Genomic DNA, 15,534 nt, shown 5'->3' on the forward strand with positions numbered 1-15,534 from the left:
ATGAAATTATACGGTTTGTCTTTGGCAAGGCAAGTGAATTTATCATTAACCTCTGCTGGTCTAAAAAGGTACATGAATCCCAACTGAAGGCATCACATTTTTCTTCTCTGAGATGTGACTTTATTTGTGCAGAGGGAAAAACGTGGTTGTGAGCTGAAGTTATTTCACGTTCTGGTTCTAGGAACTGAGAATCTTGAGGTAGTTCCCTCAGCTTTTCAATCCATTGATCTTTGAAGCAACACAAAGGCTCTGGCTGAAAAAAGTGAATGCAAAGCTCCCCTCTCTCAATGTGTGTGTGTGTGGGGGTCGTGTTTTTTTAAGCATATTAAAATTGAAGTGAGTTTTGTGTTTGCACCATTCAGGATCTTTTATGTGCATCTTAATGTTGTCTTTGGTTTTGGGGAAATGGTAGGCAATAATGGGCTTATTTTGAGAATTAGGCTTGATTCTTTTGTTACATCAAACTTGGGTGTAATTCGAATTGAGTCACTGGAATTACAATAGTTAAAATAGTCACTGGAATTATAATAGTTAAAATTCGTGAAAAATAAGTTTGTTGGAAAATCAAAATTCCTGCACAACTATACAAACATAAATACATTCAATCCATATCAAAACTAAATCTGCTTTCAGTTAAGAACTATTGGATTCATAAATATAATACATGAATGATAAGATTTATGAAGTTAAATATTTCAAGACATTATATCTTGTTTAAAATATGAAATCATTAATTTTATTGAGCTAATAGGTTTTCCAGTTTTCCAGCAGTGACCCTGCAAACTGTTAGGATGTGATCAGTGACCCTTGAAAGCACAGCTCATTGCAATTAAAAGGAATTCTAAAATCAATCCACAACCAAACCCAACAAAAACCAAGCCCATTTAAATCTTGTATTTTCTACTGATCTTCTAGTAGGTTAATTACTTACCAACATTTGCTGCTCATTTTACCCTCCCTACCCTCTATCCTTCACTCCTTGTTTCCTTTTCTCTTAAACTTCACGTTGTTAATAGGTGAACACATTTCCCACCTTCCTTCCACCTCAGACAGAAGCAGCAACACAAAGCAACTTTTCTAGCAAGATTAAACCCCTCTTCCTATGTCTTGCAGTCTGGCCATCTCAGTGGACCCAAAGCAGCTTGTGTTCCCCTCCCACCAGCCCTTGACCCCTGTAAAAACACCTCAAAGCCAGACAAACAGAGCAACTCTTCTGGAAGATTCTGATCGTCAGTATTATCTATATTCTTTGCTTCCTCTCAGTCTTAAACTTATTTGTATGTGTGCATGATTATTTGTTGAATAACCTCATAGCAAGGAGCAGCATTTCTACAGCACAGAGCATGCTTTGATTTACAAGCATTTTATTCTCTGAGTACACAGCAAAAGAAGGAGCATCCCAGACTGACTAGCACGGATTAGAACCATTACTTGGGGGCTAGGAACTGGCTCCACCTGCTAAAACGTGGATCAGGCCATTTTGGACAGTTAGTGATTTAATGGCTTTGTTTTCCTTACTGTGAAGGTTCGGGATACAAAGCCAGCTCTGCGTTGAGATTCAGAGCAAATGTGTGGCTGGAGATCATAAGGTTTGACCTTTGCCTGTGATGAGGGCTGATGCTGGTGGTGCTGCCTGCCAAGGCTGCCAGTTTTAGGAGCAACAGCAGCTCTCTGGTGGGGCCTGTGTCTGCACAGAGGAAAAAGAAAACACTGTCAGAAGATATATAAATAGGTAGCAAAAGAGCAGAACAACAAAACCTGCACTTCTGCCTTGCCACCCCAGGTAAGGAGCAGATTGTACAGACTGTGCTTTTCTGTGCTTTTTTTGTCTGAACTCTGGCTGCTGAACAGAAAGTGTTGGCTTTCTGTCAGAAATTTGGATTGGGCTGGTAGTTTCTCCATTTGCCAGTGGGCCAGCTGCTTCTGTTTCTCACTGTGAGTTTGGGCAGCATCACTTAATACCACAGAGATTGTTTATTCTCAGTTTTATACCATCCCATTACTGGCAAAGCATACAATGGTAAATTCATTTTATAATTTTGCCTGAAAAACATAGTTTTACAGAGAATTTTATTTATTTTACAGCAAAGACTTCAGTGATGGTTCACAAAAGAATCTTGCTCTGTTAAATTTGGAAAATTTATTTGTGGAACCTTATGACTGGGTTAATGAGTAACTTCAATTAGTTGCTATTCACCTGCAGTGTAGCATTTGGATCTCTTTTTCCTTGTACAAACTCCTCGTGTTCTCTCACTCAGTTGTAGCATCCCAGGACGTGCCTTTCCCCCAGTGAGCTGCAGTTCCTGCTGGTGGGAATAGTCTGTCTTAGGGAGCTTTGTGCTGTGCCAGCTGCTCTTCAGGAAGGCAGGATGAAAATTCATGTCAAAATTAACTTTTTTCTAGGTACTGATGGTTCTGCTCTTAGGCAGTAACAAGCTTGGGAGTCAGTGCTGAATTAAAGAAGCTGCACTGGTCTCACCCTCTAAGTTTTTGACCTGTGAGCTCCCTAGACATGAGAGACATGACATTCCCCTTCTGAAGCTGGATGGAGCCTTCAACTTCAGTAAGACCATAATTATCTGTGATTTTTTTTCTCCCATGAAGAAAAAGCTATTGCTCTTTGCATGCAGAGGATAAATTGTCAATACCAGACTAATTTTTCAGATTCCACAAAAATAACAATAATTTTTTTTGGTTTTAAAAAAAACCCAAACCCAAACCTGAAAACTTATAAAGGAAGCTTTTTCTTAATGTTCTTTCAAATACTTACCAATAAAATCCATGTCCACATGTGGCAGGTTCAACAGTTTTGCCAGCATGTCTTCCTCATCCAGGTGAAAAGTTTGAAGCAGGATATGTCTGCACTGCTTGTGGTTGGGGCTGTTTAGATGGAAGTAAGTCACTCACACTGTTCTGTGACATTCAGGTTTTTCAGTGTCTTATTTGTGAAGCTAAAACCTTGATTGCACAGGTCAGAGCCAGACCAGGAGAAACTATCAACTGGTCTAAAGAACTGTAATCTTAAAATGGGGTCTTTGCTTCTATGCCTACCCGTGAATTACCTCAAAACTGGTCACTACAAAAGGTAGATCTGAATTTCAATTTTGAAACGTGTTGGAATTTGTTCAAGTAAAACTGCTTGTATACAAAAAAAATGCTTGTAACCGTAAAATATCTTGGGGCAAGTGCCCAACCAATTTTTATGGTGTATTAGCAGTGACATCAAGTTCACCTTTCAGCACTTCTTATGAATGTTTTTTATGTGTTTCAGATGGACTGCTCCCTCAGGTCTTATATGAAGTTGATCTGCCAATCCTAAACAGCAAAGAGTGTTCAAGAGCATTATCAACTTTAAAGAAACGCATCCAAGGTGACACCATAATGTGTGCTGGATTTCCAGGTGGAGGAAAAGATGCCTGCCAGGTCAGCTGAACAGAAGCCTTGCGTGCCTTTTGGGAGTGTTTCTCAGAAGCTGAAGGCTCCGTGTGCCAAAGTAAATAAATACGATGTAAACTGTGAGATTTGGAGTGTATTTATTTTGGTGTATGAATTCTTTCAAAAGTTCTGTATGGGGCAATGCACTTAATGACACGATCCCATTTTAATTATTGTATGAGTTGTATGACAGGTTCTTGAGAGCAATTTTGCAATGCATCCCGAGTGCAATGATGCTTAGGGCTTTCTAACCTCAGAACACTTGATAAGTTAATTAAGGTTGCAAAGATCCTGAGGATGAAAGCAGAAAGTATTGCCTTGGATTACAGGAAGGAAAGGAAGTGAGATAAAAGTTAGGTGACTGTTTCTCACTCCTTTTTACATGCTCAAACATGACAGAGATATGCTCATGAGGGAACTAATCTGTCTTTTCCCCTCTTGACAATCTGGACTAAACACAATAAAAAAAGGTGTGTGTACTTACAGCTCCTTTTAAAATGACTGTGTGAAATGACTGTGTATGTTGCAGGTTTGTTAGTATGGCACAAAAGAGAACTCGATAAACTTCTTAAGGCTTCTTAGTGGTACTTCTGTAAGACGTGGGTCACGGACTTTTACATGTTTGGGTTTTTCTTGCAGGGAGACTCAGGAAGGCCCCCTTTTGTGTCGATGTAAGCACGGTGCCTGGGCTCTTGCTGGTGTGATCTTCTGGGGGATGGGATGTGCCCATGGCTGGATAAGTAATGAGAAGAAGAAACATTACTACAGGGGATCTCCTGGAATATTCACAGGCCTCAGTGCAGTGCTTTCCTGGATTCAAGAGAACATGGGTGCTGGTATTAAGTCTCCACAGTAATGTGTCTTTCACTTGTGACAACTCCTCTGTCTCATAACATTTTATTTGCTTTTGTCTTTTCAGGATATAGCACTTATATTTTTTCCCCATTGTTTCCTGGCAAAACACTGTAGCATTTCACAATGCCTTTAAATGTATGATACTGATTGAGCAGTTGCCAAAACCAAATTGGAAGCATTGTAAATGTTTGCTACCCTTCCACTATACTTTGTCTCCTACTTGGACCCTTTATTTTTTTTTAACTTTAAGAATGGTCCTTTTCTTCACCTAGCCTGTTAGCCTGGTTTTTTGATTACTTTTTTAAAGTGGAAGTTCACCAGTTGAAAGTGTCTGAGATTCCATATGTGCCTCTTTGAAGTCACTTGTCATTTTTCTTGGCTAAAACATGTTGGATCAGACATTTGACAACATGGGGTCAAGTCATGCTCAAAAGTTTCTTTGTTTACTCTGCCCAAAAGGCCAAGTGTGCCCCCTATCACGGGAACAGTGTTACAATTAGCCATTACTTCCAAAGCCATGGAGTTGGAGACAGAAATGACAGGGGTGAATTTTACTGAGAGTACTAAGAAACTGAATTAATGTGTTCTTCTGCTTTGGGCTATTTTTGTTAAAAGATATTGGAGATTGTGTTAAAGCTTCCACAGAGACCTGAAAAACTGAAGGAGGGTTACTTAAGAGGTTCAGCTAGTCAATAAGAATGAAAAAAAAATGGGAGGGGAAAAATAAAATTAGAAAACATCTCCAATTGGTGATTCAAAAAAGGAACACTCACAATGTCAGAGAAACATGAAAAGGGTTTAGTTTCTAAAAAAAGTTTGGGGTTTCAATTTAGAAGAGAGAGATAGGGTCTTCTTTTTAAATATTTACTAGCTGGCTCATTTTATTATGAAGAGAAAATAATGGGATTAGCTGTTGCAGTAATTAAAATGTGTTGGCTCCAGTGAGCAGCAGAAGTGATTCAGTAGGTAAAGAGAGAACACAATCCTCAGTTGCACTGCACTAGGGTTTGCTTGCTCACCCCTTTGTACCATCTCACTGGTGCAAAAGATGTGAACTGCAATTGTTGTCAGGCTGAATGTCTCCATATCCCTGATGGGATGGTGCCAGTTGGATTCTGCTGCTCTTCCCTGAAATGTGTTTCAGGTATTTACTCAGCAAGTGCATAGAAAGCGAGTGCTGTGCTCCTCAGGCTGAGCAGTGGCCTGTCAATATGTCATTAATTCTAGCAGTGGCTACTCCAGAATTGTTTATTCCGAAGTCAGCATCGCCTTAACTTGCAATTTTGTTTTGGTTCTAAGGCCTAGTTTATTGTAGGCACTACATGTCCCCAGGAAGCACTAGAATTTGCCTCAGTATTAGCTGTATGTGGTTACCATTTCACACAGATAAAAGTAAAGCCCATATTGTGGGTATGAAACTACAGCAATTTATTCTTCTTTTTCCACCCCCTTCCCTATCCTCCCCTTATTAGATCTGAAAATGAGAAGCTCCACAGGTGAGTACAGTGGGTTTTTTCAGTATCTTCTATCTGTGTTAGAGCATAAAAAGACCCCTAAAATAGTCGGATGTATAATTTATGAAGGAAGAAATGTACAGAATCTTCGACTCATCAAAGTGCTTTTAAAGGTATACTTTAAATAGATACTTTTTCATTCTGCTTCTGTAAAAAAAATTACATTTGGAGGGTTGTATTTGCACATTGCTGACTTAAAAAATGAATTTTCCTTAAAACAGCTATATATATGAGGCCATATTTTTATTGAAATGCAACAAAAATTAATGGGAAAAATGTAGAAATAGAACCTCTAGCAATGCATGAAACTTAGTGATTTTGATACTGTATAAAAAATGTACATTCTAAATAGAAAGTATGTGGTGAATTAGTAGTATTTTTGCACAGTCTGTGATGAATCTACTTGTCTATTTCTGAGAATAAAACCTAAAACCAAAAAAAGCCCCATGAAAGCCATCCCCAGATGTAACACGTTTTAAAACTGAAGGCTTATGTTGACTGTGCCCTGGTAATGTTGTTCTTGGACACTGTTCATCTAGGTACAAGTTCACATAAAAATACTAGAAACAAGTCTTTTGAAGTAGATCTTAAAACTTTAATTTTAGTAATCTACAGTGAGACTTCTCAAATAACAAACACACTTGGGCACGTGGCCAGTCTGTGTAGACTTGCTGTGGCCAGGGAGAACTGGGCATTTAAGTGCTGTTTGTGTCTTTTTCAGATTTTTTACTGGGCTTCCTAGGATGCTGCAGGTAAGATAATCTTATAAGTACTTGACTCCTTAAATTTGTTTTCTTACACATAGTTGTTGATAAATGTTGCTCTTATTGTGTTACCTTGCAAAGAGAAGGAAAGGCAAGAGGAGATGATTTTTGTAATTAATTGCATTTCTAGAGAAAAGCTTCTGCTTCTTCTATTATAGTGTCTGTAACAGCAACTGTTGTACTGTTGCAAAAGTCTCCTGCTGTAACATAACTAAGGACATTATTACAAATGGGCTGCCATGAACACTTTTGTCATGTCCTGAAGTTTGCATTTTTCCTCCCTGAAAATCATTTGTACTGAAATCTTCACATGAAAAATAGCTTTGTTAAGGTAAAAAGCAAGCACTGCCATTTTTACAATAAAATGATGACTCGTTGGCAGGGCCTTCATTTTTGCTTCCAAATTATGTGTTTTAACACTGACTTATATAATTCCAAACAAAAGAGAGAAGACCCAGCATCAGTCTGCCAGGAGAAACAAAGTACAGCTGAGCAATCTTGAGTCTCACAATATTGTCCAGATGTTTGATCTTTTTGGTGGTACAGATGGTGGCACATGTGTTAAACCTGATTCCTTCTATTTTGTTTTAACTCTCCAACACAGCATTTTGTAGCATTCAGGATGGCAAACTCCGTGACAGTGAAGGGGGGAATTACATTTTCCTGGAAGTCCCAAACAGTTCTATGAAAACCACCAGTAAGTAGACAAAACACAGCCTTTCCCCAGAAACTATTCCCCATACCAGGGTAGGTTTTGGGGGTTTTTTGTTGTATTTTTGAGAATAGGAACCAATTTATTATTCCAGATTGCATATATGGACTATTTGTGCCAGAAGGGAATTACATATTGCTTCGGTTTTCCCACTTTGATGCAGAGCCAGAAACATTCTGTGACTATGGTTCTTTATCAGTCTGTTCAAAAGATGACAGTCTCGTGGGTGAGTTGTTGTCCCTTTATTCTTTGAAATAATCATAGAATCATTCTGGTTGGAAAAGACCTTTAAGATCTATAACATGTCAGAGTACTCTTGGATTCTAACAGCAAGGGCACCCAATGAGGACATGGAGGTTGGTTGTTTTACTTGCATTTTCATGATTAATACGTTGTGACATGGGATCTAAAGTAAAAGACCAGGAGTGTGGGAAGAGAAGAGACTGGAAAATGCCTGGCAAGGAAATATGACATATGGCAAGTCAGCATATGACTTTCTGGTGTCAATGATTTTCAACTTTTAAGAGCGCAAATCTATTTAGGCTAATGATTTAATAGGGAAAGGAGATGAATGAATAGGCAATTTCCTCTCCATCATAAAATTTTTATAGCTAAGTACTAGAAATGGTACATGCAGGTTTTCTCAAGTGACTAAAGACTTTAAGCAGTGATGATTCCCTAATATTATATTTCAGGGAAATTCTGTGGAGAAGATCCTCCATTACCAATTTTGTTTGGCTCCAATAGTATAAGGCTGAAATTTTTTTCTGACCATGAGGATTATGGAACTGGTTTTTCCATGACCTACAAAGCTCTTACACCAGATATTCTTCCTGGTAAGTCTAAGTTTAGTAATACACCTGTTTGCACTCTTGGGCAGTGACCTGACAAAAAAAATCAGGAGAAAATAAATCAGAGGAATCTCCTATGGTATTCCTATGTGGATGGAGTAATGAACAAGGTGAGTGTGGCTAGGCTGCCATGTGACACTGTGGGAAAAACTAGGATGCCAGAACAAGATAGGATAGATGCTGTTGAGAGAAGTCCTCCTTTAACTTTGCATCTGCTCCACCCACTTTATATAAGATCTCATTTCCTTCTCTGCTTCCAGAATGTTTTTAAAAATCAATTAATAAGATTAATCAAAGGAGCAGAATTTCCAGATGAAAGCTGCTTTGCTAGTCCTGGGCTTTCATGGAGGGGCCCTGAGGGAGGCAGCTGATGCTAAAATTCGTGTCATAGAGAATTGCTTTTGGTTATGCTGTGCAGAGCAGTTCACCATCCCTAGGGAGTGGGCCCTAGGGCCACCTACTGGGTCTTAAGTTACAGACTCCTGTTCCCATTTCTGCAGCTTTTCCAGCTGGTTCTTTCCTTTGCAGAGTGTGAGGGCAGAGTGTGAGGAGGAATCCCCTCTGAGGGCCTTGCCACTGCACAGCCCATCAGAAAGACACATCCTCTGTTTCTGTTCGTCTCCACTTTCCTCTCCAAAAAAAGTTGGCAAGTATTCTTCAGACCTGCTCTTGTCCTATTCTCTTCCTCAGCTGTGAGAAAGCATCACAAGAGTTTTTCTGGAATTTTCTTTTTTCTTTTTTTTTTTTTTTGTGAATGATTTAATAGGAAGTCACAGTGCTTCCATTTTTGTTTTCCTGGACTTTGAGATTCTGGCTGTGAGCCCCTAGCTGTCCTTTTTGAAGAAGGAGTCTTACAGAGTACACACTAGCCAGAACACTACAGCAACACGGCAGACTGTCAATGGATTATTTATGCACCAGAGGACCATGGAACCAAGGTATTACATGAAACCTTCTTGTGTCTACAGGGTGGAAGTGGCATCATTGGTTTAATAAGAAATTATGCAGCTTAAGGATAAGGAAGGTCAAGCAACATGAGCTTGAATAATGCTGCTGGATGCAGTTAAGAGAAATCACTTTCAGTCCCAAAAGACAGAGAGGTTTTGATTTGTCCTATAGATTATAGTAAAACAGGGTTTCCTGGTTTCGATTATATCATGACAGATTCTTCTAGAACATGTAATGCATTATGTGTCACCTGTGGGAGGTCTGAATGTCACAGAAAGCAAACCTTACAAGAATCATTCAGAATACTAATGACCCTGTTACAGATCTTTGAATTTTTTCTATGTGACTTTTAAAAACAAGGTTCAGTTTTTCATTTTTTATTTAAAACTTACCTACCAGTCCTTTGAGGTAGAAGAGAGTGAAGATTGCTCCTATGATGCAGTGACTGTGTATGAAGATGTGGGAAAAGAGGAGGAAATCGGTTTGACTTTTGATTCTTTATTTTGGGGATGGCCTATTTCTTTTACGACTTTCACTAGCCCTATTGTCCAGTCTAAAATCAAGTTCACCTCTAGAGTCTCAGGTGATATTATAGGTACTAGTTTCAGTACCTTGAAAAATACCTGCAGGTATTGCTGCCTCTGTTCCACTTACAGAGGCAAAACCACATCAAACAGAATTGGTTTTGTGTGTTTAAATTCTATAGAAAATGCAGCTCTGAATTCATTTAAATGAAGAAAAGAACATAACACAATAATTTGGTTTTATAGTGATGATCAGACACAGAAAACACCTAAGAGATCTGCTGTTCTTTACTCCAGAGCAGTGTCCCTGCCACCTGGATGAGAGGAAGGCCTGTCCCAATCAACTGATTTCAGCACTTGCTTGAACCTGGTACTTAGATTGGCACCAGCAGAGGCTACTTCTAAAACACTGATAAGGGGAAATCAGATAATTGGTGTGTTTCACGTGTAATGGCAACCTGTGGGTGTGGGTGCTGCAATAGACTGTTGTGAAATCCTGCCAGAGATGTGCTGATGAGGTAATTACTGAGCAAGGACAGGATGTCAGTAATAACAGAACAGTCCTTCAGCCTCAGTCTCCTTATCTCTTGTATATGGTTATTTTTCACCCTCCTGTGTGAGAGCTGGAATACACAGAATATTGCATACCTGCTGCTGAAGGAGAGAAGGATTAAAAAGTACCAGTTAATCTGCAAAGTGAGCCTTTGCTTTCTCATCTTTAGCCAAGCCTTGTGGATTTGCCCTAGTGGCACCTGTCCTAAGCTCCTCTGCTGTAATGCTGGTTGTCTTTTACCCTGATGAAACAGAGACCTTTGGAGGATTCAGAACCACAGCCTCTTTTGTTCATGTAGCAGGTAATACAAGTAACTTGGGAAAATGGCCCTCTGGGGCAGCACAGAGGGCTCTTCAGTAAATCAGCTATTCAGAATTATTTTGCTCTAGGAGAGTCTCATCTAGCAAATTGTTTCAGTGGAAAAAAAAAATACTGTGAACCTATTGAGGCATTAAACAAAGGCCTACTGAATGGTGAAGAAACAGTGAATCTACGCAAAATCTGAGAGATTTATTTGTGTAAGAGTGTTTTGGTGCATTTTAAATGGCACTTCACTACCATGTGAAGATGTAGTAGCACAGATCCCTAAAGTAGAAATCTATTCCTTCTAATCTCTCTGCCTTTATTCCCCCCAAAATTAAGGAAATAAAAGTGGTTTTATAATATAAATATGGCTCAAGACAGCCTACTAACACGTTTGCTAGATTTAGATAGACTGAATCCAACTAGTGAAGAAGAATCTGGAGGTATGGATATGGATATGACTGAAGAAGAAATGCAGGTTACAAGAGGTAAACCAAGCTGAGTTATATTTTCTTCATGGGAGTAGAGAGTAACTTTTGGACTACAGATTCTACAATTATTTAATGATTGCTGTTGTCCCAGATTTCTTCATTAAGGTATTTTAAGGAAATAAAAATATGAACAGTAACACATGCTTTGGCTTTAGCAGAACTTAATTTTTCTTGTTTCCTTCATCTTGTTAAATCATGTACAGCAATGCAATGACAATTTAGCTTGTATGTCATTTTACACCTCCTTCCTTTGGTGAAAATAATTGCAGAGACTACAGGGTAATTGAAAACAATAACCAGCATTTTCCCCTCCAGCACTTTATGGAGAATGGGATGAGTCCATGCTCATTGTAGGTTTGAGGCTAAAACTTTTGAAGTAGTAGCTTTCATCTTGGTGCAGCTCTTTTTTTGCTAAGACCATCTCCTCCTGCTAGTTCTAAACATTTGGATCCTTTGTAATGAGGGAGGTTGGAAGATTTAGCAAAAAAGGGTGGGGAGCGGAGGCTTGAGAAGCTATGGGGCAATCCTTAAATGGAATGTTCTTTCCTTCTCCAAATCTTAACCTCTAAAGACTTCTTGAAACATCAGTGCTTTCTTTTTGTTTGAGATGATACTTGTGGAATGCCTTCAAATCAGCCCAGGCTCATCTTCAGCAGGATAACTGGAGGTGAAGAAGCTGTACCACCCTCATGGTCTTGGCAGGCCAGTGTACAAATTTCAGATGAGCCTATCTGTGGAGGAGCAGTTCTTGCCAAAGAATGGGTTGCCACAGCTGCCCACTGCCTTGATTCCAAGTATGTACACTGGGATGAACCCTTCCCTGGGAATGTCTGTAATTGCATAGTGTGTCTCTGTCCAGTGACAGTGGTTCTGTCCAGGGTGGCTGGAGCAGTTATTGTTACCAGCTCCCTACAGCTTACACTGGTACTGGATTCTTTTGCTCCACACACATGTTCTAGGAACTTAGTAGGTTTTAAGACTCACAGGTTTCTATCAGCCTGATAATGATCTTTTTTTTTTCCCTTAGGGAACTATACAGAGATTTATGGATGGTGGTAACAGCACTTCATGATCTTACAGAGCAAGAGTACAGACAGGTACTATGTGTTCTGCTTAGTAATAAAATATAAATCTATCTTGCAAAATTGCTTTTATTGTAAATGCATCTCTCAGATTGTTGATGACGCAGCAATCTAACAGCTTGCATGGTGACTTTAATCTGCATTAACACAACAGCTTCTGTGTGCATCAACAAATTGTATCAACACACACCTGAGACTTCACCAGCAATGAGCTCCAAAGCTCAGTATCCTGGAGGATGTGGGAGTGAGAGCAGTGTTGTCTGTATGTTCACTAGTGACCATCAGTAAGACAGAAATAATTGAGGCACAACTTGCCACTTCACTCACACTGGATAAATGTTTTTCCAAGACCTTCTTCCTAAACTTGTTGCATGGAGTTTCCGGCATGTTCCCTGGTCCATGTCACAGATGCATAATCTTGACTTGTTTAAACAGATAGAAGTGTTTGAAAAGGCAGGTGGTACAGGCCAAAGGCTTTTGGCACTATGCAAGAACTGACAGCTATCCTAATTAATCCAGACATATAATTACAGAGGTACTGTGTAATCCACACACTGCAAAGCATTAACCTATAAATAGCAGTTTGTTAAATGTCCACAGGGTGACAGGCTCCAAGTAGCTTTGCAGACTGTTCTGGTCACAGCCTCAGTGTTTAGAAACTAGATCAGTAGGATAGTACTGATAGCACAAGTACAATCCTCCTTTGACTGAGATAACAACTAGAAAGTAAGATACCTCATTTTGTTTCTGTTGATATTAATGGCAAAAATCTTTAGAGTTGTTTCCCATACAAGCATTTAATGCCAGTAATCCTACTTTTTTGATTATATTAGTTTAGAGCTTCTGTGGGGGGTTGTTTGTTTGTTTTTAGGTTTTGTTTTGGGTTGGTTTGGTTTTTTTTAAAGCTATAATTTTATTTTTTAGCTGGGGAAAAAAATAATCTCAGCCTTTATTCCCAAACGAGTAAGGTAAACATATTCGCCACTTTCTTCTCTCAGTGTAAAGTTTGAGGCAAAACCCCACAAAATATTGAGAACGAGTTTTCTGTGAAGCCATGAAAATACTTCATTGTGGAAGGACTATGAGCAAATTCAGATTAAGTGATTCAGATTCACAGCTGTATTACATTATCGATAGAGTATGCTTGTTCTGCCTTTGATAGGCTCTCTGAAGAGATCATTGAAGGGCAATGGAGGGAAAATATCCTTTGTAATTTCTTTTTATGGAAGTCTGTTAATGTTTAGTTATAGTGGAAGTTGCCATTACCAGCTGTGTCACTTTATGTTGGGAGCAGATTTGTATAATCACCTAGTTGCTTTTCTGTTTTGCTCAATAGGAACAAGATGACCTAAAATACCTGTAAAGTTTTTATCTGTTTATTAATTTAACACAAGGATTTCAAATGGATATGTTCAGAAAAATAAAAAGGTGAAGGGAGATCTACAGGTGGTGTCAGCTGTGCTGATACTGAATGCAGTGGTTATATGCTGATAAATCTTATGAAAATTCCTTTCATCTATTCAGCATGCTATCTTAAAATACTGGTATTTGATTGGCTTTTTAGGGTACTTACTTTTTGCTTGACTGCTTCATGTTGACCTTCTGTGTTTCTCTTAGTATGGTTTTACAAGCAGTCTAGTTTGGCTTTTGTTTGTTGCATCTTTTTAGTCTACTGTGAGCTGCCAGTATCTCTTAGCAATAATGTGAACTTTTTTTGTGAGGCAAATGAAATCTGATTAAAATAAATAAATAAGTAAAAAATTATTTTCAATGGAGCTCATGTAATGGAATTCTATTTTAGTTTTTACTAAAATAGAATTTGTATGGAGACCCCTTTAATTCTTTACAGTTACATGAGGCTATCCCAAACCCTACAGTTAAAAGGTAGGATACTAGTAGGCTACCTGAGTAGTGAGTTAGGCTCAAGTTCTCTGTGTGCTCAAAATCTGGTTATAAACCTTCTTCTGTTGGTATGTAAGTAAAAATATCTATATATCTAAATATTTAGAATATTTTGGACTTTTATGTCCAAAAATATCTTGTTCTGAACTTTGGTTAACATGAGAATCTGTGACCATAAGTCACCCTGGTTAGATCTGAAATGGTGTCCTGCTCCCTGTGCTCCTCTGCCTGGAGGAGCATGCCATGCCTTTCCTGATTCTCCTTTGGGCAGACTCTCACTGTGGGTCTGCCCAAATGGATGTGACAATCACAGTAGTTACATAGTAGTGTACAACTACATTCTCATGGAACCTTCCAGAAGATTTCAGAAGATCCAGTTTTCTTTTTTCCCCCTCCCCTTTTTTCCCTTGTACATTATGAGGAGAAGTGGCACAAGGGTAGGGGTTTTTTTCTCATTTAGGAATCCATTTATTCTCATACTCTGGGTGCACAGAAGATAGTGTTATTTCTTCATCTGATGTGACTAGTCCTGGTTCTTTGTATGCTTTCAAAAGAGTGAATTTAATAGTAACACCAGATGAACTGTGGGTGTTACCTTTGTGTAAGACAAGTTAACAAGAGGAAAAGGACTAGGCTTGGTGGTTTGAAGAGGGGGAAAAAAAAGTATTATTTTATACAAACCAAAGCTCTGCCTTTGTCATAAAAGAAAATAATCAACAAAAATTGAAGAAGCATTAGGAATAGTACTGGCACTGTAACACAGTCTTTGCCTGTAACAATGGCCCAGCCATAATGGCCTTTAATTAGGGCTGTACCTATTGCAGCCTTGAGGGAAGAAGTTTGGGTATGGAAAAGAAACATGCCAACTGTATCTTTGACCATTGCATCAATAGCTTTTAAGGTTGCATTGATATTTCTTTGCTATTTTACAGGAAAGACTGTGGCAAATCGGGCCTCTGGACCAGAGTTCCTGCTTCCCTGTTTCTGCTGCTGAACGTGAACGCAATGAGAATTGAGGCAGGGGAAGGAAGAGTGGACTGGATTGTGTGGCTGTTCCTCTCCTGCAGTTCTGTGCAGAGTGGTCTGGTTGCTTGCAGTGGCCCTGTGTCCATGGTGTGCTCCATCCACTCCAACACTGCCCCACGGCCCTCTGTTGGTGAGCTCTGCACATAGGACACGTGAAGTGCTGATAAAACACTTGGAATTCTGAAATGTGCCTGAGATTTACAAATGTGGCCAGCAGGACTAGGGAAGTGATTGTTCCCCTGTACTCAGCGCTGGTGAGGCCACACTTCGAGTGCTCTGTCCAGTTCTGGGCTCCTCAGTTCAGGAAGCAGGTGCTGGAGCATGTCCAGAGAAGGGAATGAAGCTGATGAAGAGTCTGGAGGGTAAGTCCTGTGAGGAGTAGCTGAGAGAGTTTTTAGCCTGCAGAAAAGGAGGCTCAAGGGAGATCTTTTTGCTCTCTACAACTTCCTAAAAGGAGGCTGTAGTCCAGTGGGATTGGCCTCTTCTCCCAGGCAACTAGAGATGGGACAAGGAATTGGCCTCAAGCTGCACCAAGGGAGGTTCAGGCTGGACATAGGGAAGAATTTCTTCACAG

At 39.4% G+C, this 15,534-nt stretch overlaps 1 protein-coding gene across 1 annotated transcript; it reads left to right on the forward strand.

The window, feature by feature from the left end:
- OVCH2 (ovochymase 2) lies at positions 1-14,971 on the forward strand. Its single transcript, XM_017824970.1, is given in 18 exon segments — positions 1-29; positions 2,511-2,563; positions 2,799-2,894; positions 3,272-3,423; positions 4,075-4,086; positions 4,088-4,271; positions 5,763-5,786; positions 7,173-7,213; positions 7,216-7,265; positions 7,355-7,506; positions 7,976-8,116; positions 8,939-9,069; positions 9,446-9,560; positions 10,326-10,457; positions 10,861-10,947; positions 11,558-11,744; positions 11,978-12,047; positions 14,867-14,971. Coding segments are annotated over 18 exon segments (1,740 nt in total). The 3' UTR covers positions 14,951-14,971.
- Positions 14,972-15,534: the final 563 nt, after the last annotated feature.

The sequence above is a fragment of the Lepidothrix coronata genome, unplaced genomic scaffold (genome assembly GCF_001604755.1).
Source record: "Lepidothrix coronata isolate B3197 unplaced genomic scaffold, Lepidothrix_coronata-1.0 Scaffold115, whole genome shotgun sequence".
Taxonomy (NCBI): Eukaryota; Metazoa; Chordata; class Aves; order Passeriformes; family Pipridae; genus Lepidothrix; species Lepidothrix coronata.